The 24,357-nt window shown below is 46.5% G+C and overlaps 1 protein-coding gene across 2 annotated transcripts; it reads left to right on the top strand.

Annotated features, from left to right (window-relative positions):
- Positions 1–100: 100 nt before the first annotated feature.
- Positions 101–23,980, top strand: nrde2 (NRDE-2, necessary for RNA interference, domain containing). Of its 2 annotated transcripts, XM_088647518.1 has the most exons (14): positions 101–1,056; positions 3,915–4,023; positions 5,465–5,644; positions 8,637–8,780; positions 10,240–10,693; positions 12,996–13,401; positions 15,354–15,487; positions 18,366–18,489; positions 18,709–18,884; positions 19,251–19,637; positions 20,921–21,819; positions 22,324–22,462; positions 22,722–22,793; positions 23,205–23,980. In XM_088647518.1, the coding sequence occupies exons 1-14, from the start codon at positions 942–944 to the stop codon at positions 23,328–23,330; spliced, it is 3,465 nt and encodes a 1,154-aa protein (XP_088503644.1). In that variant the 5' UTR covers positions 101–941; the 3' UTR covers positions 23,331–23,980. The 2 variants fall into 2 exon arrangements, with proteins under 2 accessions (XP_088503644.1, XP_088503645.1); XM_088647519.1 differs by lacking the exons at positions 101–1,056; positions 3,915–4,023; positions 5,465–5,644 and adding an exon at positions 7,164–7,290.
- The last annotated feature ends 377 nt before the right edge of the window (positions 23,981–24,357 follow it).

Below are 24,357 nucleotides of genomic sequence, written 5' to 3'. Positions count from 1 at the left end.
GGAGGGGCCGGCTCCGGCGTGTGTGCGGGAGCTGGATTTATTCATTTTTTTTACATGCATTTCAAATGTTATACCCCCCTCTCCTCTCTCTCCTCCTCCTTTCTTGTTCTCAACAGTCTGAAAAACTGCAGTTGCGTTTTGTTTGGTTAAAATGCATTTTAAGTGCCGCCCAGTCGGCTCATCGGGCTGTTTGAATTTTGTGTTCGGCAGAGGAAGGGGGGTGGGGTCCGTCCGTCCTCGTTGGCGATTGGTCGTCTTGAGCCACATCCAGCTACAGCTACACGGAAGTTTCTTAGCCCAGCGCCGGGAGTTACTCCATCTTAAAGTACTTCTCAATAGGAAGCGATCTGCGCAGATTGTTCGCAACGAGTAGACAAGAGAGTATTACATTTCGACTCCCTTCTTTTTACTTCTGTTTTTCCTATGATTTTGTTTTACCCCAAAGCAATGGTTATACATCGTTTAAACTCCAGTCTTTGTGGTCTGCATACTTTTAACAAACTATGAACTTGTGAAACGGTTGCAATTTCGGCCGTTTGTTTGATAATTCTGCCAAATCACTGACCTCTAGTGTCTTCAGCTAGAATCGCAGCATTAGTACTGTACAGGACTGCCCTCACGTAGCTTGTGCACAGAAAGAGGGTGAGGTACTGCAATATAACGCTCATTTTTCAAAGAGGTGTGCAAAAAAAAAAGAGAAAATATCTTAAGAAATCGTCGTTAAATTGTCAATTGAAATTTAAATAACCACGACTCATTTTAAAAGGAAATGACGGTTACAATAGTGAAAATGATGTACAAATGAAGTTCAGATTGGTTTATACAGTTCATATAATTCGACATTCATATAACAGTGACAAACCAAATCCGCACGATTTTTAAAATAAGTTAAAAATACATTTCCCACACACCCCTGCTACACCGACTTTAAGTGACGTATAATGCATGCGCCTGTTTGGAAGTTGGAGACAGCCTTTTTCCCCACAATGGCACTGTTTCCAGCTTTTTCGGGATTGTCGAGTAATAAAGCTCCAGACAGTAAAAGTTCATCGGAAGGTAAGTCCCGTTTAAACCTTCCTGCCTTCTTTTAAGACGTGGCTGATTGTGTTCAACAGGACCGACGCATTCACTGATAAATACAGCACTTCGGAACATGCTTGATCGATACTGGCGATGTGACAACTGATTCATAGTGTGTGAGCGAATAGATCCAGCATTGTTTTATTCGTTGACTCTTTTCCAGATTGAATACGCAAAACAAATCCCTAGTCTATTTTGAGAATATCTGTGACGTTTGACGAGCTCAACCGTGCAGCGTGCGTTCTCCAGAAACGGCGGACGATTGCAGAGATAAAGGTCATTATGAAACGGGGTCTCAAACTCAGTTCTAGGAGAGCCTCCTGCTGGTGGCTCCAATTCCGACTCTCGGGGGTGATGCTAGGATCCAGCATGTCTCCTGAAGTTATACACTTGCCTTCACTGGGGCGAAATAAACCAATTTATCCCTCCTCCATCTCCTGCAGCTGCTGACGATTTAAAGAGATAGAGGCAACCCGACTCCACGGCCAGCAATTAGCAGTCCCGGGGGTTAGTTAGTTTTCGGGTTTAAATTCTAACCCGAGCTGTCAATTAAACTATTTACTTCGATCTTGCAGAAATCCGTGTGCCATTTAAAATCGCGGAAATGGAGTTTGAGACCTCCCGCCCGTTGCAACGCTAGCTGACTCTTAAGAGAGGGCGAGATACCTGAAATTGTTCGTTTGTATCTTCAGAAAGTGGCTCTTGCTGCTTTTATTTCTTTATAATATATAATGTAACGCTTAACACGCAATCGTGTTTGAAAAGTTAAAGCCTGTAACCTGAAACATGCCCCGTGGTTCTGTTGCTGCGGTCAGTCAGAAAGAGCTGCCCCCCTTCAGGAGTTCAGTGTTGTAAGATACTGGTGCCCATCTCACAGGTCTGTTCCCTGCACAATGAACCCCCCCAGCATCTCATGGACAAGGCTCACCCCATTAAAAACAATGAGTCCAATTAGATAATTAGGGTCTCAGCTGGAAGGAAGTTGTGCTCCCTCTCCCAGTCTGACTGCTGGGGACTCAGGTTCCTGTTAATTCTCCACCCTGCTGAGCAGCTTCATCGAGGCATCACTTGAAGTAATCGGGAAATACTGCAGATGTGTTGCTTAATGATCTTGTGCTCTTTAAGCTGAAAATCTGTGCAAACTGTTACATTTTATGAAGAATAAGAAATCTCCACCATAAAAGCCCAGATGTGAAGTTAGCAGATTGTTAGTTCTGTTAAAGGTTTGATCATGGAACAGAGATCATCTGGAAACAAGAACTAGGGTTGGGTTGACTTGTGAAACAACAACCAGAGGGTACAAGTGGAAAGTACAAAGGGAGTGAATTTAGAACTTTGAACAGGAGGCACTTCTTTACAATGAGGGGTTGTGGAGTCTGGAACAAGCTGTCCAGCCGTGTTGGTGAAGCTGGTGCCCTGGTATCTGTCAAGACGCAGCTGCATGGGATCCTGGGATCAATCAGCTACTCACCAGAAAACAGGGAGATAACCTGAATGACCTGCTCTTGTTTGAAGTGGTTCTGATCAAAGCCCTGATTTATAGCCCTTTCCGTAAATCTGTTGTCTAGGTGTTAGGCCAATAATAATGCATTTCTAGGTATTAAGCCTGCAACAAGAAAGTATGTTAAATGAATGCATTGCAGAAGGACTGAAATATATCTTGCATTAACTCAAAAGTCATGACTCCAGTAAGGAAGAATAATTAGAATTGTACCAAGACTCTTATTGAAAATAGTGTAATTCACCTAGATAAAAGAGTAAATTATATTTTGTCTCCATTACATAAAAGAGTTTGTAGCATTAATTTTTCATGAGTAGACTGAGCTGTTGCACCACAGTTTAGTTAGTTGCAGAGTCATTCTATGCCAGCTCAAGCAGAAACGAAGCATTCTCTGGTTTAACCCTCTAGATTTAGCTAGAAATGCATGCAGTTTTTTAGTGTATAATGAGTTGAAAGATTCTGTTCATTCTATTTAAAAAAGAGTATTCCCTTAACCTCTGACCTGGCACTGCTTGACCTTTGCTGATCTAAACCTCCCAGGGGAATTTTTGTCAAAATCTGAGAAACTCGGGCAATGGCTCCGTTTGAGTTGTTGTGCAATTATGCTGTAGAAAAATGAAAAACCATTAATCACCCAGTTCCTGGAAGCTCTAACATCTTGGTTTATTTTAAATAAAGCGACCATTTCCTTGTGTAAGCTGAGCTTGACACACAGGCTGTAAACAGAGCTGAAATAACCCAATGCAGTGTGCTTGGACTTTAAAAGTCCAATTAAAGAGTCCAGACTGGTATTTGCATAGTCACCGTTTTAAAAAATGTAATTTATAGTTAGTTCTCAATGTTTTCATTTTGCAAAATTTAAAATAATGATAAAATTATGATCTGGATACAAGGGGTCCACACATCTATCCATTTTCAGTACAGGGTCGCTGGGGAGTCTATTCCAGCAGGCGGTTAGCACAAGCAATGACACCAGTCCATCGCAGGGCACACACAGATACAGCTCACCTTATTCTTACTGTTGATTAATCACTTTTTTTAAACAATTAAAAATGTATTATTTGTATTGTGAGAGTCTGGAACAAGCTGCCCAACTGTGCTGTCCAAGCTGATGCCCTGGTTTCTTTTCAGGAAGGGGCTGTCTTCTAAGTAGTGGATTGTTACCCTTACCTGAATGAACGTTTTTGTGCCGTACTCTTTGGGACACTTCAGTGTTATGAATTGATGTGGGATTTTTGTTTTTAAATATCCGTCTTCTGATCTGATAGATCCCAGGCTTAAAGACTCGGTTGAGCTAATTGCGATTGATTTCCATTCTTCTTCCTGTCTGCAGGGTTGGATTGGCTAAGCAATCAAAGCTTCCGGACCGAGGATGCGTTAACCCTGCACCGGCTGGTGGTTGAGGAGGCTGACGAGAGCACACAGAGCCCCACAGATCCCAGGTGGAGTAACTTCGTCTCTTCCCAGGAGCATCATCGTATAGACAGCTCCATAGAGATCAGTCAGTCACAGAACATCTTGCACCCTGAAGGAAACTCCACGTGGAAACCCATTTTGTGCTGTGTTTAGGGTTAGCAGATAGTGTAGTCTACATTTCACATAAAAAACTACAGATATGCAGCCGGCTCTGAAGTCATTTCCTAATGAATGCTTGACAAGGACATTTTCCCCTTTGTGTGCTTGACGAATCTCCTGTGAAAAACAAACAGCAGGTGATTGATTTTCAGAAGCCGAAAATGATTTAGAAATGCTTACAGAGGGGAGCTCTCAGACACAAAGTGAAAGTTATCTTTTGACATTCTGGATGGAGGCTTCTAACATGGTAACAAAATACAAAAATGTGCATTCTGAAACAATGAAATACAATCTGAGAGGGCTGTCTGTAGGAACAAAAAAGTTCAAATTTGTACTTCACAGATCAGATATCCTGGGGAATTTGTATCTCTTTTTCTTTCATAAAGAGTGGCATTGAAGATGTGCTCAAATCTGTAGCTGTTGCGTGGAGGAAGTTGCCAAAATGCAACTCCTTACTGTCGGCTCCACTCCGGTGTGGAGTCTGAATTGTTGAAGAATCGTCTCACATCTTGGGTGACAGGAGCTGATCAGAAGTACCAGATATCTTTGCTTTGCTAAATTTCTACACATATTCACTGTGTGCATTGCATCCAGTGCAAATAGGCCTTTCAAAGTGTCCAGGAGATTTTTAAAATGAAACTGTTAATAGAATGGTGGTTAATAGAATATTTTATCTAGCGCCTTTAAAAGTGGCTTCTCAAAGTGCTTTACAGAATGACAACAATAAAAAATCCACAAGATGTGCACAATGAGAGACAGAGTACATGGGAGTACTGAATACAGTAGGAGCAAAGGGGTAGATAAAGAGTCTAGAGTAAGGTTTTGAGTCTGGATTTGAAGGAGTTTAGAGAAGGTGGCTCTCTGATACTTTGGGGAGAGAGTTCCAGAGCTTTGGGGCGCAGCAGGAGAAGACCCTGTCACCCCCAGAGTGTAGACGGGCTCGGGGGACAGACAGGAGACCAGAGTCAGAGGAGCGAAGGCTGCGAGTTGGGGAGCAGGACGATAGTAGCTCAGACAGGTACTGTGGTTCCAGGCCATGCAGGGCCTTATAGGTGAGGATTTTGAAGTCGACAGGAAGCCAGTGCAAGGGCTCCAGGATAGGAGTAATGTGATCACTTGCACTAGACCTGGTCAGGATTCTGGCTGCCAAATTGTGGATAAACAGGAGTTTATTCAATATTGGTTGAGAAACCTAGTGACCAGAGTGTAACAGTAGTCAATTTGGGAGATGCTGTGTTGATCAGCTTATCAGCCTTTTTATTTATTTGTTTGAGAAGGTTGGGCATTTTTGTGATAATTTCTTGCCAGGCTTTCTGCGGAAAATGAGCTTTCAGAGGGAAGAGAGGACGAGGATGTCTCCCAGTCCAGGAAAAAGAAGAAGAAAAAGAAGGAAAAGAAAAAGCAGAAGAAGAGGAGCAGCGAGGGGGATGCCGGCCTCATCTTTCCCAGTGATCTCTTAAGGAGTGAACAGGAGGCTGATGGGAAGAGGTACAGAGTTGCAGTGCAGCACTGACGGGGGGGTTACTTATAAAGCTGACCAAGTCACAAGGCTGCTCTATGGTGAGCTGCAATCTAGGACATCTCGATATTAAAAAGGTTAAGCATAAGAACAGTTACAACAGTTACAAAGATTTTTGGGGGGAATTTGACCCATTTAGCCTGTAGTTAATAGGCTGTTTCTTGAAAGAAGTCTGTATTGGCTTTAACAACATGGATAAAGGCAGGTTTTCCACCTCATATCTGCTGATTTAATCAGACTGGAGAATCGAAGCGGGAATGGGGCTGGGTGGTACTGAGACCAGAGACGCTTCTGAGAAACCAGGTTGCAGCTGTCAGTGGTGCTGGTGGACCAGTAGGAGGCGCCCTTCCCTCTGGACCAGAACTTCCAAGCCAGTGCCCCCAGTATGGTAACCAGGGACACAGTGCTGTAAGAGATGCTGTCCTTCACATGAGATGTTAAACCAGCATTCTGTTCACTTGGTCATTAAAGATCCCAGAGCACTGTTCGTAAGAGCGGTGTGACCCTTAATGTCATGTCCTGGCTTAAGTCCACTCTGGAATGTACAGGCTGGCCTCCCGAAAGTTGTCCTTTAGTTCAGTCGGTGAAGCCAACTCTCACTCCTCTGCCTCATCTGCTGTGCAGTGTGTCTGCAAACACATAAAGGCAGCCACAGATCACCCAAGTGGGTCCCTGTCTGTCTGTAAAGCTGTGGGGTGACAAGTAATATGTGAACGTTAGGAACTTTTATTTTATTTTTATTGATCTCCTTTGTACTGATCAACATCTGTGCATCACACAGGCTGGAGCTGCACTGCAATTGGAATAAATTAATACTTTTTACGTGATTTAGATGCTATTGCATAGTTTGAATGAAAGGTTGAGTTTCCAGTTGCAGCGGTAAAGTTTCCTAGGGAGAACAAAGCCTAAGTGATTTCTTAGTTCAGTGAAATCGGTAGCACAGAGAGTGATTTCCTAGGGGAACACATCGAAATGTGCACCTTGAAAACTGGCCTTTATAGCCGAAACCAATTAAAATCTCTTTTTTCTGTTAGCAGCTACAGTGGGGATGTGTGTAATGTGAAAACGCTGTGTGACTCTAGGGCTTCGCAGTGTTTCGTGTATCTCGTACTGACCACAGGGGCCTGGGAGTATCTTCCTCCAGCTCTGTGGAAGAGGTGACAGACCCTGTCAGCAGCAGCACAGTACCATGCTGCTGCCATCCTGCCAAATTTAGCAGAGAGGCAACAAAATCTAGACAGGCACCCCTTGCACACCAACGTCTTCTCATGCGCCTCGTGACGATTGTTTTTCTTATTTTAGGTCAACATAGAAGCGATGTCATTTTTTCTTAACCATTGGCTGGTTAAATAAAATGCTTTGTTTTAAATCGCACTGTATAGCGCCAGCCACTCTTTGAGTCAGGTAGGGATGCTGAGGATAAATGGAATGATGTGACAACGCAGACCAAAGGAGAATGAGATCTCCCCCCTCCTTCCCCTGCCTCAGGGGCACAGAAGGAGCAGCTCCTTGTAAGGATCTGACCTCCTCTGCAGCAGAGCTCCCATCTGCAACCTCTGCGCCCTCTGGGGCTGTGGATCCCCGCTCCTGCTGGGCTGGTGGAAGCGATGCCAAGGTAAACCAGAGCCCCGTGACGCCAGGAGAGGAGGAGTGAGCCACGGTGCACGGCACCAGCACCTGTGTAGCCAACCAGGACCGGCTCGGGCCTCGGCCTGCAAGAGGCCGAGATCAGAATCGAACCGGAACCACCTCAGGTCTTCATAACCAGTTATCAAAACCCGTCTGCACTGAGCATATGAAAAAAAAGTACCTATAGCGCCCCCTAGGCACGGCCGCACTCGTTCTTCTTGCAGATCATGTGTGATGGGTGAGGGGTACTCTGCGACGGATCTGTAAGCGCACCTCGTGTAGCTCGCTGATTCAAGTTACTGTAATCTAGATTGATGTTCTTCCAAACACCGTTCCAGGAGATTTCCTTATCAGAGTCGTTCGAATCCCTCTTCCAAACAGTAAGAGCTGCCCGTGTTTTGAATTGTTTTTTTTTTTCTCCCATCCAAGTCGCACGCTTACACACTGAAAATATTTTATGATGTCTGTGCTTCTCCATATGGAAGATTTGCCATTGAGGCTTACCGGGCCTGTCGTTCGCGTATTTCCCCAGAGATCATATTAAATCATGTTTACACTTTGCTTTGTAACGTACCCGTTCCTTATGAAAGTGATATTTTGCTTTACGGATGCTGAGTACTGTGAATTTGGAGCTAACAGCGTAACAAATCTCAAGCCCTGTCAAACAGTCACTGTGCATTAAGGACAATAACAGTGAAGCCCAGGCTCAGCGTGGAGAAAAGACAGACACGAAACGGTGCCGTCGGTCCCTGAGCCAGAGGCAGAAGCCCCTGATGCTGGGGTCTGCGGCAGTGTGAGTCTGCCTTCGTGTTGTCAGTGCAAGTCAATCGGCCCTGCTGGGAACAGGCTGTCAGTGAAGCCGTTTGGCTCTTTAGAGCATCACAGAGGGGCTGCCAAGTTTGTCTCTGCATTTGAAACTTAGGTCACAGCACTCCTCCTGACTCCCGGGTGATCCTGCTTTGTCAGCAGTCTCCCCTGAGGGAGATGGGGCTTTTCCCTTTCTCTAGAGAGGCCTGCATCTTCACCGAGCTCTGGAGGACGTGTGTGCCTGAGTGCCTGGGCGCAGTGTACGGCATTGTTGGGCTTACAGTGTAACCCAGTATGAAGTTACATAATACACAGCAACATCCCCTTAAGTTTTCTTGTATCATTTGTAAGTCCTAAATTGGTGCATCATTGCTGGGTGTTCAGGGGCAGCATGGTGGCGCAGTGTTTAGCATTGCTGGCTTGCAAACCCTATTTTAAGGGCGGTCAGATTGTGAAAACGGGCCTGAGGTTGTCTTAATTTCATTTTAGATCAAGACACCAAAACTGCCCTCTCTTTCCGTCAAGACAGGAGAAGCAGCTTCTTCCCGAAGGCACCTTCAGATGGGCTGATGAGCTCCAGGCTCCTCCGGAGCTGCCGTTCTGTGTTGATAAGAAAACAGACCCAGCCAACTGGGAGTACAAGTCCCTCTACAGAGCAGACATCGCCAGGTATTCCTCCTGCCCTCCTGCCCTCCTGCCCTCCTGCCCTCCTGCCCTCCTGCCCTCCTGGGCAGGATTCTGTATTTCATTTGAAACGTTTTTGCTTTTTTTGCTTAGTTGACGTATTGCCGGTAAACCTCAATTCTCATTATGGATCTCCTTGCCCCCTGGTTAAAAGTATTATTTTTCAAGCTCGAGTTCTGTTGTCTTATAGAAGACAAGAGGATGAAGGCAAGGGACTGAGAGAGTTCTAGTGGTCTTTATCCTTAAATGAGGTCTGAATTTTGAAGATTTAAGAATGTAATCTTGTCTCCATTTTCAGTTGGAGGAAACGAATCTTGTAGACTTCGATATGTTTTTTTTATTTTGTTTGATAGCCAATAAGCTCTGCATAAGTGCTCTCACTTTTCTGGGCACTGGTTAATACCTAAAAACCAGAACAAATACCGGTGCATGAAACCTAATATAAAAAGACTTTCGAAAACCACCGCACTATCTTCGAATGTGACACAGCACTGAGTTTCACCACAAAAACCTGTGTGTGCACTTTGGTGTTCTGATGTTTTAATGGCGTCAAAGATCTTTTTGACCTTTTCATGCTTTATTAAATGTGACATTTTAAGGCCCTGCTTAAATATTAAGTATTAAAGTTATGCCTTGAACTTCATTCTTACAAAAGGAATGTGATGTCTGCAAAAACTGCAGATGAAACATCGGTGTTCATATTTCAGCAGTAAGTAGAATATGCCCATCTGGTCAGTAAATTGTAATTTTTGTTGGCATATACTTTCACTACAATAGGACACCACGAACGTTTTATTAACTCAGTTTCAAAGCAGTGTATAAGGAGAATGGCTCCCATCCAGGTAATATCATATTTAATTGGAGAGCACAACCTGCACTTGTGACTTTAAAAGAGCCGCAATCAATATTTGCTGATTGAATTGTGTGTTGCGGTAGAGGCAGTGATTGTGCTCTCACTCTGAAGGTCAGGCTCTGCAGAGGTTTACAGTCACCCAGCTTAACCTGCAATTTAAAAGGAATCTCCACGGGGTGTGAGGAACAAAAGAAATTCCTCCTTCGTCTGCTGAAACTCTAAAACCCGCCGCCCAAAACTGCCCTATTTCTCCATCTGTTCTGGCTTGTTTTCACTGCTCTATTGTGCCTGTCCTGAGGATATTTGCTGGCCCGAGTTCTTTATTCCTCGAGGCTCTAACGGATCAGTAGCAGCTGTTATCAGTTAAGGTAACTCCAGAAGCTGCTATTGTAATAAAAAATCAAAGGCCTTAGATTTCTGTAGAGATCTTTATTTCTTCTCGGGACAGAAGCTGTGACACATGGGTCCCACAGTTCTTTTCTAGTTTAATGAATGTAATGAATCCCAGTGGCAGGGGGCTGAAGTATGGATCACGAAAGCAGTCTTACAGGAAAAGCAGCGTTAAGGCTTTTTTCTTTCTGGATTTTGAAGGTATAAAAGGAAGGGTAACTGCCCCCTTGGCCTGAACCCAAAGACGCAGGGTGTAACGTGGGACGATTCGGCTTCGGAAAAGAAAAAGGGTGAGAAAAGGCAGGCGCAGGAGCGGTACTTCTCCAGGGCCGGCCGTCAGCTGCTGAGCGCCGAGGGAGCTCCTGTCCGCCCCCGCGCGGAGCCGCCGTCTCCCAGGGGCGGCTTCCTCCCGCTGCCCGACTGCCCCGAGGAGGGCGCCAGCGCGGCGGCCGCCCCCTCCTGGCTCAACCCCCTGGGGATCTACGACAGCTCCACCGCGCTGTGGCTGCAGGGCAAGGGGCAGCCAGAGGGAGAGGCGCCGCCGCCTGGTGCCCTCTGCGCTGCAGGGCCGGCCGCGAGAGCGGAGGAGTACAACAGGAGACTGCGAGAGAACCCCGCCGACGTGCAGACCTGGATGGAGTTCGTACGCTTCCAGGTGCGATATTCCGACCCAGCCAGGTTAGCCGTGTCATGGCTGGGTGTTGCACACGCCTCCCAAGCCCGCCGGCCCCGAACTTCGTCTAATGTTAGAGTTAAAAATCACCTGTTAGGCCTCCTAGCAAGCGGTGGTGAAGATTTCTAGGAAATGAACTGAAGGCTCAGGGTGTGATAACGTTCTGAAGAGCTACAGAAACGCACATGCGCACCTGTAGTTCTTCAGGTCCACTGATCGGGATGAATGCGGATGCAGTGAATGTAGAAGAGGTGACATTACATCTTGAACTGCTTGCATCTTTCTGAATCATTCTAATTTCACTTGAGAAGGGTTAGCTTTTGAGTGTTGTGGGCTGTTGAAACAAATGCATGATGTCAACGAAATATTTACTGAGGGCACAGTGTATGAATACTTGCATGAGCTTGTATATTTGTACTGCTCGAGCGCATACCTTGATCACATCCTCTGGGACCTGTGGCTGTTGCCAATGGCAGATGTCATCATTGACAGATGTGGCATAAGCCTTGCAGTGCCCTGGCATCAAGAATACTGTTAGCCTATACAACATCCCTTCTGCCTTTCATGAGGTTACCAGATGACAAGGTGACAGAGCACACTGCAAGTTGAAGAATTTGCTTTCTACTATCCTACTTTTATCTCCTAGTTAAAGGGTGGTTTTGTATCTAAACTGTTTTTAGTAAAAGTCTTTGAAGTGAGGTGTGCTCATTTGTATATGCGTAGGAGGTTGCAGACTCTTAATTGAGAACAGTTGGTATTGGTTTCAATTAACTAGTGTGCTTAAGCAGATACGGAAGAGATTGCAGTAGCTGTAATATGCCAAATGTAATGGCAGCACATTCCCCAACCAAAATTTAAAAGCTTCAGCATGGATGTTCAAAGCTTAATTTAAGTGGTTTCACTCCCTTTCAGTGGCATTGCAGTGCTCTGAGATGTGTTGAAAGTTGAAGCATTGCAGGTTGCATGTCTTTCAGTTTTAACCAGTAGGTAAAGTAAGGCTTGATACAGCTCAGCAACCCATTAATTAAATGGGGGACTCAGGCCAAAGTCTCCCATTAATGAAATTCTTGCAGTGCAGTGCGGAATGTGAGAGCCCAGGAGGATAAGGGGTGTGTAGTAAATCGTGGTGATTGGTCTCCTGCCTGTCTTCTGAGTAGGATGGATTGTTCTGAGGTCAGGTTTCCAACAAAGACTCTGCCAGTCCGGGCCACACTGTTAATCATTTGCATTGTACTGGACTCCCTCGCGCCTCTACGCCAGGGGTGGACAGCACTGGTCCCGGAGAGCCACAGGCCTTCGGGGGGCTAATACGTCGCCCTGAAAGCATCAGTTTGTAAAGATCACAAGGGTCTGCGATCAATTCAGTAAGCTAATTGGCTCAGCTGCCGCAGGAATGACCAGCAGTGTGCTGGCATTTTTTATTTCGATTGTTTTCTAAACCGCTGCATTGAACAAACTGCCTGCCGGAGTGATCACATCCAAGACTGTTGCAAGTGTTTGCGACGCTGCGGGTGACCCGTGTCACCTCCTGGATTGCGGCCTTGTTCAGGCAAGGATTCTCCTCGGAAGAATGACAAACCTTTCCTTGGATGATTAGTAAAAACTCACTTTATACTTAAAGGTTTTCAGGAATTCCTTTGACTTCCTTTTTTCAAGAAGACTTAAGGATTCCCTTGTACCTTCTCAGTGAACATTCAGCATAATAGTGTTCAATTAGTAAAATGATTAGAACCGTTCGAGTTGTGGATGCAGAGGTGTATTTCCAGAAACAATCACATCATCACTGGAAAATAAATTGTGGTCTCATTGTGATGCGAGCCTGGTCAGTACCTGGATGGGAGACCTCCTGGGAAAAACTAAGGTTGCTGCTGAGAGAGGTGTTAGTGGGGCCAGTAGGGGTCTGTGTGGTTCCTAATGACCTGACTCCTGACTCTCTGGTCATTAAAAATCCTGGGGTGTTTCTCGAAAAGAGTAGGGGTGTTACCCCGGTGTCTTGGCCAAATTTCCCATTGGCCCTTACCCATCATGGCCTCCTTATAATCTCCATCTATGAACTGGCTTCATCACTCTGCTCTCCTCTCCACTGAGAGCTGGTGTGTGGGGAGCAGACTGGTGCACTATGGCTGCCGTCACATCATTCAGGTGGGGCTGCACACTGGTGGTGGTGGAAGGGAGTCCCCATTTCCTGTAAAGCGCATTGAGTGGAGTGTCCAGAAAAGTGTAAGCAATTATTATTATTGGGTCATGTATTTGACCCGAAAATTGTTTTTGTTGACAAAATTAGGATGAGCTGATGGCCGGACCCAGCGCCTTCAGCATGACGGAGAGCGACTCTGACAAGGGGAAGAGATCCCTCAGGGTGACCGTGGAGAAGAAGGTCTCCATCCTGGAGCGAGCCATCGAGAGCAGCCCGGGCAGCGTGGAGCTCAAGTTAGCCCGGCTGGAGCTCTGCCAGGAGCTCTGGGAGCCCTCCACCCTGCTGAAGGAGTGGAAGAAGCTCATCTTCCTGCACCCCAATAACACAGAGCTGTGGAGGAAGTACCTGGTCTTCAGCCAGAGCCAGTTCAGCACCTTCTCGGTGTTGAAGGTGAACGGTGTTTATGGAAAGTGCTTAAGCACTCTGGCTGCTGTGCACGATGGCAGCATGGTGTCGCACCCCGCGCTGCCTGGTACCGAGGAAGCTATTCTAGGTGGGTCATCTTCAGCTTCTCTTGCACGAGAGTAAGATGCCTTGGTGTGCTGCCAGCTCCTGTCGTCTTGCTGAAACACGTCGCCAGCGGAGCTGTCGTCGTGCACTGATTGCAAAACATGCAGGTTCCAAGAGCAGGTTGCGTAGGTCCTGTCAAAAAGAGGGTGGCAGGATATACAGTAAGGGTTTTGAGGTGATAACACAGGTCCTGCCTAGGCCTGTAAAAACTGCATTCTTCTGCAGCTGTGCAGGAGCAGAATTCACCCGCTTTTCTACACAGTGGTGGGCGTGGCTGTCAGAGGACACCAGTGGCTCTCTTGTACTCTTATCTTGACTGTCGCAGCGAGGAAAGCGATTGAGTTTTTTGGTTTCTCCATCTGTCGTATTAAAACAAATCTTATCAAGCGGGTTTTACAGAGTCCTCATTGACTTCTTAGTCCCACTTATGTTGCATTTATATCAAAAGGAAAATCAATTCTTTTGTGATCCGTACGAAGCCTGACACCAAGTCCATTCTGTGCGGGGGTTAGTGCAATTGTAAATCAGAAACTTTATCCTGTACGTAAACATTTCTTTAAAGGGAAAATATCCCAGGTCTGGTTTCTCAGTCTGTCATGGTGAATTGAATTGTTTGCTGTAGTATTTCACATTTTGACTGCAAGCGAGCAAATAATTGATGAGCGAGAGGCTGTGGAATGCGCAGACGATGTAATTAATGGATGGCAGGCAGTTTAACGCCAGCGATTTTTATTGTGCAGTAGAAGGCTGAAGCACAGCAGAGGGGATCACATTAAGTTGATTGCTGAGCATAATGGTGCAGATTTTGCAGTGTAACTGATCTCTGCAAACACGGCGATGGATCACCTGGGCCTTGGACATGAGCAATGGGCTCCCTTTGTAACAATGAGTAACAATGCCTTGGCGACCTTCTCAAAACGAGCTGCAGCATGCTGACATTGGGAGAATTAAACAATTATCGGATTCAGTTTTTGTTTTTTTGGCTGCTGTTTGATTATTTTGTGTGGGAATCCAGGCTCATGACCGTGTTAGTGTTGTTGTGGGATTCAGCAAGATATGTGTCTTTTATGAAACCCAGAGGGTAAATTGTGTAGATCCCAAGGGTAAATAAACGTTGGGGGCATATCACATGATAAAATATTGTGAAATACCTGATCTATGTGATACATACCATGAAACATTAATAATGCAAGAAATGAGTATGGATCCATTTGTTCCATGATAAAAGCCTCTTAGTTAGCCTTGGGGACATGTATTGTATAGATATGAAAGACTGTTTGATTTCTTAAGTTACCTTTTTCTACTTTTCTATGGTTTTGGTCCCATGCTCCTCCCAGACAGAAGAAAAGTGTACTGTATAAACATTACTGTGTGATGTACTGCGACATCACACCAGGACATTAGAACAAAGAATCAGGATTAACTGATTTTGATCAGGAAACAAAAAAAAAAGTTTGTTTTTAATAATTGTTTATTTTTTGTTGAGACTATATTAACTTTGTAATTTAGCCGCAAAAGCTTGTAAAGTTTATAAGCTCACAGTCTGATGGCAGTTTTTTTTAAACATTTTAAAAGAAAATGGTAACACATGACATCTAGTGTTTAAAAGGGAAACTTCAGGCCTGAATGCCACATTCCATATTCTGATAAAAATGCAGACTGCCTTGTATCATTGTATCTGCCTTGTGCACTACTGTTGCACTTGATTACTGTTACTGTTACTTTATTACTGTTGGGTTTATTAATCCAGTAAAAACCCTCCTGTAGAAATGGGTCAGTTTGTAAAGAAGAACGTTTTCTCCGCTTGCCAGCTTTGTCAGTCAGGAAATAAAAATGTTGACCTCTCCGGGGGGCATATCTTTTCAGTCGTGTTTGAATCTCTACCCAGCAAGCTCGGGGGCCGTATCTTAACAGTGTTCTTTTCTCCCGCCCTAGAGATGTTCCTGCAGCAGTGCCAGTTCCTGAGACAAGCAGGACACTCCGAAAAGGCTCTGTCCCTCTTCCAGGCCCTGCTGGACTTCACCTTCTTCAAGCCCGACAGTGTGAAGGACTTGCCCACCAGGCAGCAGGTACTTCCTGCCCTCTGTCGCTGCCGGAGTCGCCCTCTGGCATAGCGGATAGCGGTCGCGCAGAAAACCCAGTGACAAGGCACCCTGTCTAACCCTCCGGAGCATGTCTGGGCTGCAGTGTTGTATTGTCTTAGACTTATGCAATGTCCGTATTTGGAGAAATTAAGTAAAATGCGGGGAATACAAATTAAATTCTAAGACACCCGCCCCCCATCCCTAGCATTTTAGATTTATTGCATTTATTTAATTATTGATGAACAGTTATATATACTGTAAATTTACTCCTAGAGTAGTCTGTAAATCCAACATATGTTGTTCAATAGTAAAGAAATGTCAGGACTGATTCCCAGGTTCAGGAAGTGCTTGATCTCAGCTGTGCAGGATGACCTTCGTCGGTGTCCTGTGCTTCAACCCACCACCGAGTTGTACCCTACAGCTGATTACCTGATGGCATTTGGTTGCTTGCAGGAGACAGATCCTCTAAAGGCCGCAAATAATTCTCGGCCATTTTTTGCTTGCACTCCGCAGATAGCAAACCCCAGGGCTGTGGGATGTTCTGTGATCCCATGGGTGTTTGAAAGGATTTGTCTTTCAGCTGCAGCGCACTTTTAAACACTGCTTGTATGATGTGAAATCACAGCATTAACTGACACACTTTGTTGAGCTCCAACATGATGTATTTTTGACCGGGTTCCGTTTTCCAGTTTTGCACATGTGCTGCTGTCTGTTAGGGAAGCACTCCTCCTGCAGTGGATGCTGATCCTCCAGGACTGAGCTGAGACATTTGCTAATGAAATCAGCAGTAGTAACTAGACTGTATTGTTGCTATAGGCAAAAAAAATCAATTTTACATTTGGCTTTGTTGATGTTTCTGACTTGATGCTTATTTAACAAGTGATAATACTGGCCTCTGAGATTTCTCTTCAAATCAGATTTGGTTTGATTGGGTTTGTTTGTATGAGCCCTTAGACCTGGATTTCTTTAACCTTGGGTCATTGACTACCGGAGTAAAAGGCTTATCCCCCAGGCTGTGATCTGGATAATATCTGTTTTCCTCTGGAAACTATGCTGATGTTGTTTCAATGCTTCACTGCTTTAATGTGCCCACTTAACAAGTGGGCTGTGTTCTTATTCATCTCAGCCTCAAACTCCCAGTTTGTAATGCCTGCTGAGTGCAAACCGAAAGAGCTCTTCCACATCAAAGAAATCATAATTATTGTTTTTATGCAGCTGCACAATGGGTCAAAATTAACAGAAGCAGTCAGGCTTTTCCCTTCATTTATTACAACAGAGTACACTGAGAGCTTTAGCTTTTCTTAAGGTGTCATTTGCATTTATGAACCAGGTAACCATGGCGTTACCTTCAGCTTTTGTATCGTCCTTAAAGTAAATGCAGCTGCGTGTTTAAAATTTTTAGCACAGGTGTGAATACGTGCAATGGTTAATATGCCCTTTGAAGGTTGTCTTTCTTTCTTCCACCTCTAATATTAAACTCCCCTGTTAGGTTTTAAACTGTGAGGTGTGATCTTGCATATGAGATCCAATAATGAATGAATATTTTCCTAGTTTGCATGCTAAAGACGTTATTTGCATTCATTGCCTTTAGCCTCTGTGAAGTTTTTCTGATTAAATTCTGAGAATAATATCAGATTTCACACCTGAATGTTGGCAACAATTTGTTAGCTTTTTTTATTTGGTAAATTAATTTTAAAAATATGAACGGTTTATATACTGTTTCCTTAACTTTAAATGATACATGGAAAATGGAAAACTCCATGACAGACGGACACTTGTTTTCTTTCTTTTATAATAATATGCAGTTATTCAATTGCTGCAAAAAGCAACGCTTGATTAGTGCTTAGTTAGGCATTGTTGCTACTGTTATTGCCTTATTATTCTTGTCAGGCTGAAGAGTGTTTTCGGTCCCTTTTTGCAAATCACAAAAAAGCTTTATCGCTTGAAAACTCTGATTATTGAGCACCACTTTGAGATGATTTGCTCCTGCAAAGTTAAAAAAAGATCCTTAGTGAAAAGGCTTAAATAATCTCTGCTACATATAAGAGCCTCTTTTGCTATGTGAATTGTGCAGAGCCTGTCCAGACAGGGACAAACGATTTCTGATTTGTTTCCTGACATTTGCCGTGATGAGCACAAGGGAAAGCTCTGCAATTGTTTGCCAGTGTCTTTTTGCAAAATGTTGTGTTGCACTCCCTGCACAGAGTGACTCAGTATGTACCTTCAGGGCCTTCTGAGTGGCTCACCTGGGAGATGAGCTCTTATGAGCGCAGGTGTAGCTCTGTGATCACAGGTCCGAGCCTGAGCCACACCACCAGCCCAAAGCAGTGACCCTAAGCAATGGCACAGATGGGCAACACAGCGCCCCCTGTGGTCTCCTGGGTGTTTGCAGAGGTGTGGTTGCTGTCGCTGTCCTTCAGTTGCTGCTGAACCTCCTGTATGAGGCTGTGAGTTGTGAGCGGCTCAAAGTGGGCGTGTCAGAGGAGTCTGCCCGCCCTTCCCCCCTCTCCCTCTCCCCGTGTGCGGTCGCGTGGTCGACAGGCGTGCAACAAGAAGTGCACACAATTGGTAATTCCAAGTCAGATGGATATATTAATTGCAATTTTAAATGATTAATACAGACGTGTGCTTTCAGCAAGTTTTAACTAAGGATTGAAGAAGGACAGTGAAGCTCGCAGGGAGGAAGGCAAAGCCGTTCGGTGCAAATCCAGCGATTTACAGTGAGAGTGTGTGCAGTGCTGCTCCTCATCGCAAAGCCCTTGATCCTGGCTGTATGGGTGAAGATCTGTGCTTACAGTATTTTAAGCCACTGGAAATACTTCATCTTCCCTATTTCTCCCAACCCATTGCTGTTTGTGAACAGGTGGAATTCTTTGAGCCCTTCTGGGACAGCGGGGAGCCCAGAATAGGAGAGCGGGGTGCCAGGGGCTGGAAGGCATGGATGCATCAGCAAGAAAGGGGCGGCTGGATTATCCCCACGGAAGCAGGTAGGGAAGGGCGCCTCCTACTGGGAGAGGGCTAGGCTGCTGACACATGGAGCCAGACCTCCCCTCCACTGCACACAGAAGGACCAGCCTCCAGCTGTTAATCCCATCGGTGGTCTGCTGCTCCTGAGGTGTTCTAAAAGTTAACCGACGATTCGTGGGGCCAGTGGAAAAACGCACACGGGCACGCAAGAACGCAATCCAGGTGTCCTCTTCCCGCAGACGACGACGACGAAGATGCGGACGATGACGATGGCGAAGTGAAGGACAGGTCTCTGCCGAAACCCCAGGTCTGGCTGGAAGTGGAAGCGTCTCGGGAGGCCAGGCACTGGCTGCCCTGGAGGCCGGACAGGGCCAAGGGCCAGTCGGAGGAGGACTGTGAGGACCCCGACAGACAGGTACAGCGTGCGCCGAGGTCAGCTGTTTCTCCAGGATCTACCACCGCTCCGGAACCACACCTCTCCATAACTTTGCTGAGTGGTATTGCTCAGCCAACACAAGGTGGCGTACTTCTTCCCCACTCCCAGCAGAGTTTCCTTTACCTTTTCCACTGAAAACAATCCTAGTGAAGACATATTTCTACTGCGTGGTTACGGTTCTTAATTTATTAGGGTAATGCCTTCGTCCAGGGCAACAATACATAAACCCAGAATTTGTGCCATGAAGTCACAATATTTCCTAGGTAAGTGGGCTGAGTGTAGTGTGTGATAACAGAGGGCGGAACTGAGTTGGCCGTCCTTGTCTGTTCTGGTTTTGTCACGCAGGTCTTGTTTGATGACATCGGCCCTTCCATGATCAGGATTTCCAAGCCTGAGCTGAGGTTCCAGCTGGTGTGTTCGTTTCTTCACTTCCTTGGGATTCCGGCGGAGTGCAGCTCCTCTGACCCTTTCTGGAGCATATTCCTTGATAACCTCTCGGTGCTGGAAGAGGGACTGGAATGGGAGAGGCCCTTAACATCCCTCTACCCTGAGCATGCTGGGATCAGCTCTGTCGGGCACATGACCACTCTGCGCAGTGCCAAGAAGCCCATCGGCCTCTGCAAGCAAGGAGAAGAGTTTGTGCAGAATGTGTTCCAGCAGTTATTACCACTGTGCTCTTCAGAGGAAAAGTCCCTTCTCACACTTTACTGGATACAGTACGAGAAGTTAAAGGTTTGTGAGTGAAATGCATGTCCTTTAATAACCAGGGCTTCTGAATAATGATGGTAAAATAATTAATAAACATTCCGCATTGTATGTTGAGCATCAAAATAAAATTCAGTAAACGATCATCAAAGACCAAGTTGTCCAAGGAAGACGAAAGCAGTTGATGACACAAATTGCATTAGAGCTGTTTAGAAAAACCCTAAAATATCAGCCTAAGAGATTGCAGACAGTCTCCAGAGGGCAGGGGTGAAAGTTCAGTGTGACCTGGCTTTTGACAGGAGAATTGTAAGGGCTGTGCTTCAAGACACAAACCTCTCATCGGCACTGAAAACAGAAAATCCAGATTCGAATTTGCAAATAAGTGCTAGGACGAGAAACGTCTATCAAGGAAAGACAAAAGGACGGAGAAAGTAACTGCGAATGACTCTTAAGGGGAGTGACGCCCGGTGGATTGAGTGTCCACCTCTGGAACTGGCTCGCTGGTCTTTAATGATGCTGTAACAGATGATAGCTACATAGTACATGACTTGGTGGCCAAATTTGAGCCCTTTTGAGCATTTGTGGGGCACGCTGGGACAACATGTGCCATGTGGCATGTAGGTCAGGTACATGCTCGTATGAGAAGGAAGGGACCGAATCCCAAACACAGCATCTGCCTCCAGGAGCAAAACATGAGTTGCTCATGTACAGCTTGTATTTCTTCTAGAGGGGGCCACACATGTGACTTAAACTATAGACACCAGCTGATCAACCATGCTACAGTACAATGTGTAGAAGGGTTTTACCCATCACTTATATTTTCAGTGCGATCCCACTGTACCTGCTACTGAAAGACTTTACCATTGTCCCCATAATAATTTTGTGAAGTTGCTGGAGTAGGAAGTTTCTTTTGATGTCCAGCGTACATCTATCACGGAACAAACTGATTCTGTTATGTAGAATGTCACCAGAAAGCCCTAAGGGCCCTACTGAAAAAAATGTCCTCAAGACTTCAGTACAGTAAAACCTTGTTTCGGTTCTTTGAATGCAGAAGGGGAATTTGGGAATATGGAATGAATTGCACTTTTAGAGCTCAGTTTTCCTTCTGCAAAAGAGGCGCAAAGGTTGTCTTCGAAGTTCATTTGCCGTGCAGCTGGCACAGCCTGCTTCTTGCCCCATGGGGGAGGCTGATAGTTTTGCTGTCTGGTGTTGCCGGAGGTTATTGAGGCAGTGCCGTGCAAGTTGGATTTCATGTCGGCTGGTTCAAGGCAAATCTGCTTTAACGTTCCCTCTTGTGAAATGTCCCACAGGTGCTCAGGTGTCTGCAGAGCAACCAGAAGAAGAGGCTGAAGTCCCAGGGGAAGAAGAGCAAGCGACTGGCCAAGAGTCTGCTGAAGGTGCCGGAGAACCGGAACTGCCTGGGCCTGTGGAGGCAGTACGCCCACCTGGAGTGGCTGCTGGGGAACCTGGAGGACGCCCGCAAGGTCTTCGACACCGCCATTGCCATGGGAACCGGCCGGGGGCTGCAGGACGCCGCGCTCTGCGAGCTCTGCTTGCTGTACGCCCAGCTGGAAGTGGAAGCAGCGGAGGGTGTGGTCGCCGGGGCCTCTTCCCGCGCAGCCTACATCCTGACCAAGCTGGCCGAAGGCGGGCCCTACTCGGAGTACGAGGGACAGGTGTCCCCGGTCGGCGTCCTCAAGGCCCGCAAAGCCTACGAGCATGCCTTTCTGGACGTCTCATCCCGAACCCCAGACGGCCCTGTCCAGCCCGGGACTCTCGGTAGAGCTGTGAGCGTCGCCGGCTGTTTTGCTTTGTTTCAGTACCTGACCATGGGGATCGAGGCCGCGGACAAGGTCTACAGGCAGGCAGGTGAGCGAGTGGCCGAGGGCCTCTCTCAGAAGACGTCGGCCCGCCCCTCGGAGCTGGAGACCCTGGCCCTCATGCAGGCCACGCTGCTCAGGTACCACATGAAGGTCAGCGTGTTCCCGGTGCGCCCTCTCAGGGAGGCTCTCACCGCGGCGCTCCGGCGCTCCCAGGGCAGCGCGCGGCTCTGGAAGCTGTACGTGCAGCTGGAGAGCCGGTACCACAGCGCCAGCCGGGCCCGGAGGTTCTTCCACAGCGTCACCAGGAGCACCGGCAGCGTCGTGCCCTGGCTGTTCGCCATCCACGCGGAGCAGCAGAGGAAAGAGCTCGTCGATTCTGTGCAGAGGTGAGCTCTCGCAGCGCTGCCGGGGACGGTGATGGGCGTGGCCCCCGCTCCTTCTTCCTCCTGCCGCCAGTCTGTCTGCAGAGGCAGCTTGTCGATCTGTTGAGCTGTTGAGCGGCGTCTACAGCTGACGCCGATCACTGGTCACCGCAGGCCTGTTCCACCCACCTTTCCTTCCTTCTTGTCCCAAACGATTGGGGACGTATAGAGACGACCCAGCAAACACTTTGAGCAGAATTGAGATGTCTGTGGCGTAAAAAATGTCTGAAGCAGTGCTGTGTAGTAGTAATAGAGAACACGCCAAACCATGAGACCAATTCATATTTTTCCCCTCATTGGAGATCTAACGGAGATTAAGATTGATTTAAACCAAAGGATTAGAAAATAAACACCAATAGTTGTGTGTTATATCCCTTTCCTGTTATAGATTCCATGTGTATCCATATAACATAGTGTTGTGGTTTCCCTCTCCCAGAGCTCTTTCCATGTTCTCGTCTGTCTTGGCAGGGTGGGGGGTGAAGAAGTGCACTCCACCATACCGGAGAACGGACTGAGCAACCGAATAAGAGTTCTGTTTGAAAAAGCCATCGCCAGTGAAAATGGCTCCCACTGTCCCCTGCTGTGGAGAATGTACTTGCACTTTTTGGTAAATACAAAACAAGCTTGCTTTCTGCCACTGAGCCCACTTCTTCACACAAGGATTGTGGGAATAAGGAAGAGAGCCGCCGAGCTCTGTTGTTGAAGCCGATACCTTGGCTTCCTTCAAGAAATGGGTTGCTAAGATTCTCACACCAATTAGCTGCTAGGAGCCAGATGTGTGGTTTTGGTCTATTCGTTTTTTAGCACATCTGTGCGGTCCTGTTTTTCTCCATCCGGATGAAGTCATGCTGTTGTTGTGTTTGTAGGTGTCCCAGGGAAACACAGAGAGGAGCAGAGGGATCTTTTACAAAGCTCTACAGAACGTCCCGTGGGCCAAGGTGAGCAGGCTGGTTGCACAGGACAGGGTTCCTTTCCGGCTATAAGCGCTGCAATTGTCTGTCCTGTTAGCTGCAACACATGTATTTCCTTGTTTGTAGATCAGATAAGACTTACCTTCGGGATGATGTTACTAGTCCAGTTTAGCCTAATTTATGGCCCTCAAAGAGAACAGACAGGCACAGAACGTTCTTCTTCTGCAGGGGACGCAGAGGGGAGATAAACCTGCAAAGTGGGGGCGTCAGTCAGAAGTCATTTAAAATCTTCCGCCCCCGTCTGGCTTCTCACGGTGCAAACCCCAATTTGTTAAAGAACCCCACATTTTCCAACGTGCGACGGGGTTCCCGCGCTGGAGGAAGCGCCGTGTTGTGCGTGTGTGCGCTCTGAGCGGCCGTGTCGCTGTCTGTGCCCAGGGTCTGTACATGGACGCGGTTGCCTGTTTCCCGGAGCGCGTGCAGGAGTTCCTGGACCTGATGACGGAGAAGGAGCTGAGGCTGCGCGTGCCGATGGAGGAGCTGGACATCCTCCTGGAGGACTGAGTCCAGACCCCGGACCCCGCTGGACCAGCTGCAGAAGGCCCGCCCGAGTTCAGTTTGAGCTCTCTGAACCGGAGTTAAAGGCACCTGCTAGCTCTGCCAGGCCGCGTTCCAATACTGTAGTCATTTTACCAGCCTCGCGTGTGAAATTAAGGAAGTGTGCATTTAAGAATGTGGTTGTGGAGCTTGTGAGTGGCTCAGACAGTAGTGGTGCACACTTTGAGTGCAGGTTGGGCTCCTTGATCCTCAGATTAGGAGATAAGGCCATGTCATGTTACAATCCGACTACGACGGCCACTGAGAGGAGTCAGGCAGGGCTTCAGGGGGTGCCTGCAGTTTGTGGTAACAGCAGTGATGACATGCCTCTCCTCCAATCAGTGCTGATCCTCCCGTGGGTCACTTCAGAGTGTGCAGAGAGTCAAGAGATGATTGGTTGGATGGCGGTCGGGGTGGGAAGAGCCAGGCTATCCTTCCTCATTGTTCCCTTGAACTGCGAAGGGAGACACAAGGAGTCAAAGACTGAGTTTATAATTAAGAATAAGCAGTTTCTAATTTTGTAAAACAATTTAATGTCAGTTATAGAAATGTAGAAAATTCATATGTATCATATTGTACAGTTTATATGAAAATGTATTAAATATTCTTTAAAAATATAGCATATTTTGTCTTTTTAACTCTTATTATTTGTTCCTGAAATCTGTTAAATGTTATAAATTTAATTTTTTCTCTTTACAAAAGTTGTAGATCATTTTGTTCCTGCAGACCTTTGGAAGAATTATGACTTCTGGATTAGCACTAGACATCAACCCCATCTTCTGTACCATTTCGGCATAATGCAAAACATTTGCAGAGAATGATTATCAAGGTGTGGTTTGCAGTTCTCAGTGCCCCAAGTTCTATAGCAGCAGACCTTGGCAACCATTTATCTTGGTGTTCTTCAGTGGTTCCTGCAGTTCCATTGACCAGAGTTACACAAAGGCGAAAGTGTTTTCTTCTTTTCTGGGTCTCATAGAAAAGACGTTTCTACGAG

The sequence above is a fragment of the Lepisosteus platostomus genome, chromosome 10, assembly GCF_059453375.1.
Source record: "Lepisosteus platostomus isolate fLepPlt1 chromosome 10, fLepPlt1.hap1, whole genome shotgun sequence".
NCBI classification, from domain to species: domain Eukaryota; kingdom Metazoa; phylum Chordata; class Actinopteri; order Semionotiformes; family Lepisosteidae; genus Lepisosteus; species Lepisosteus platostomus.
Note: the sequence above shows the minus strand (reverse complement) of the source record. Positions and strands in the feature narration are given on the sequence as shown.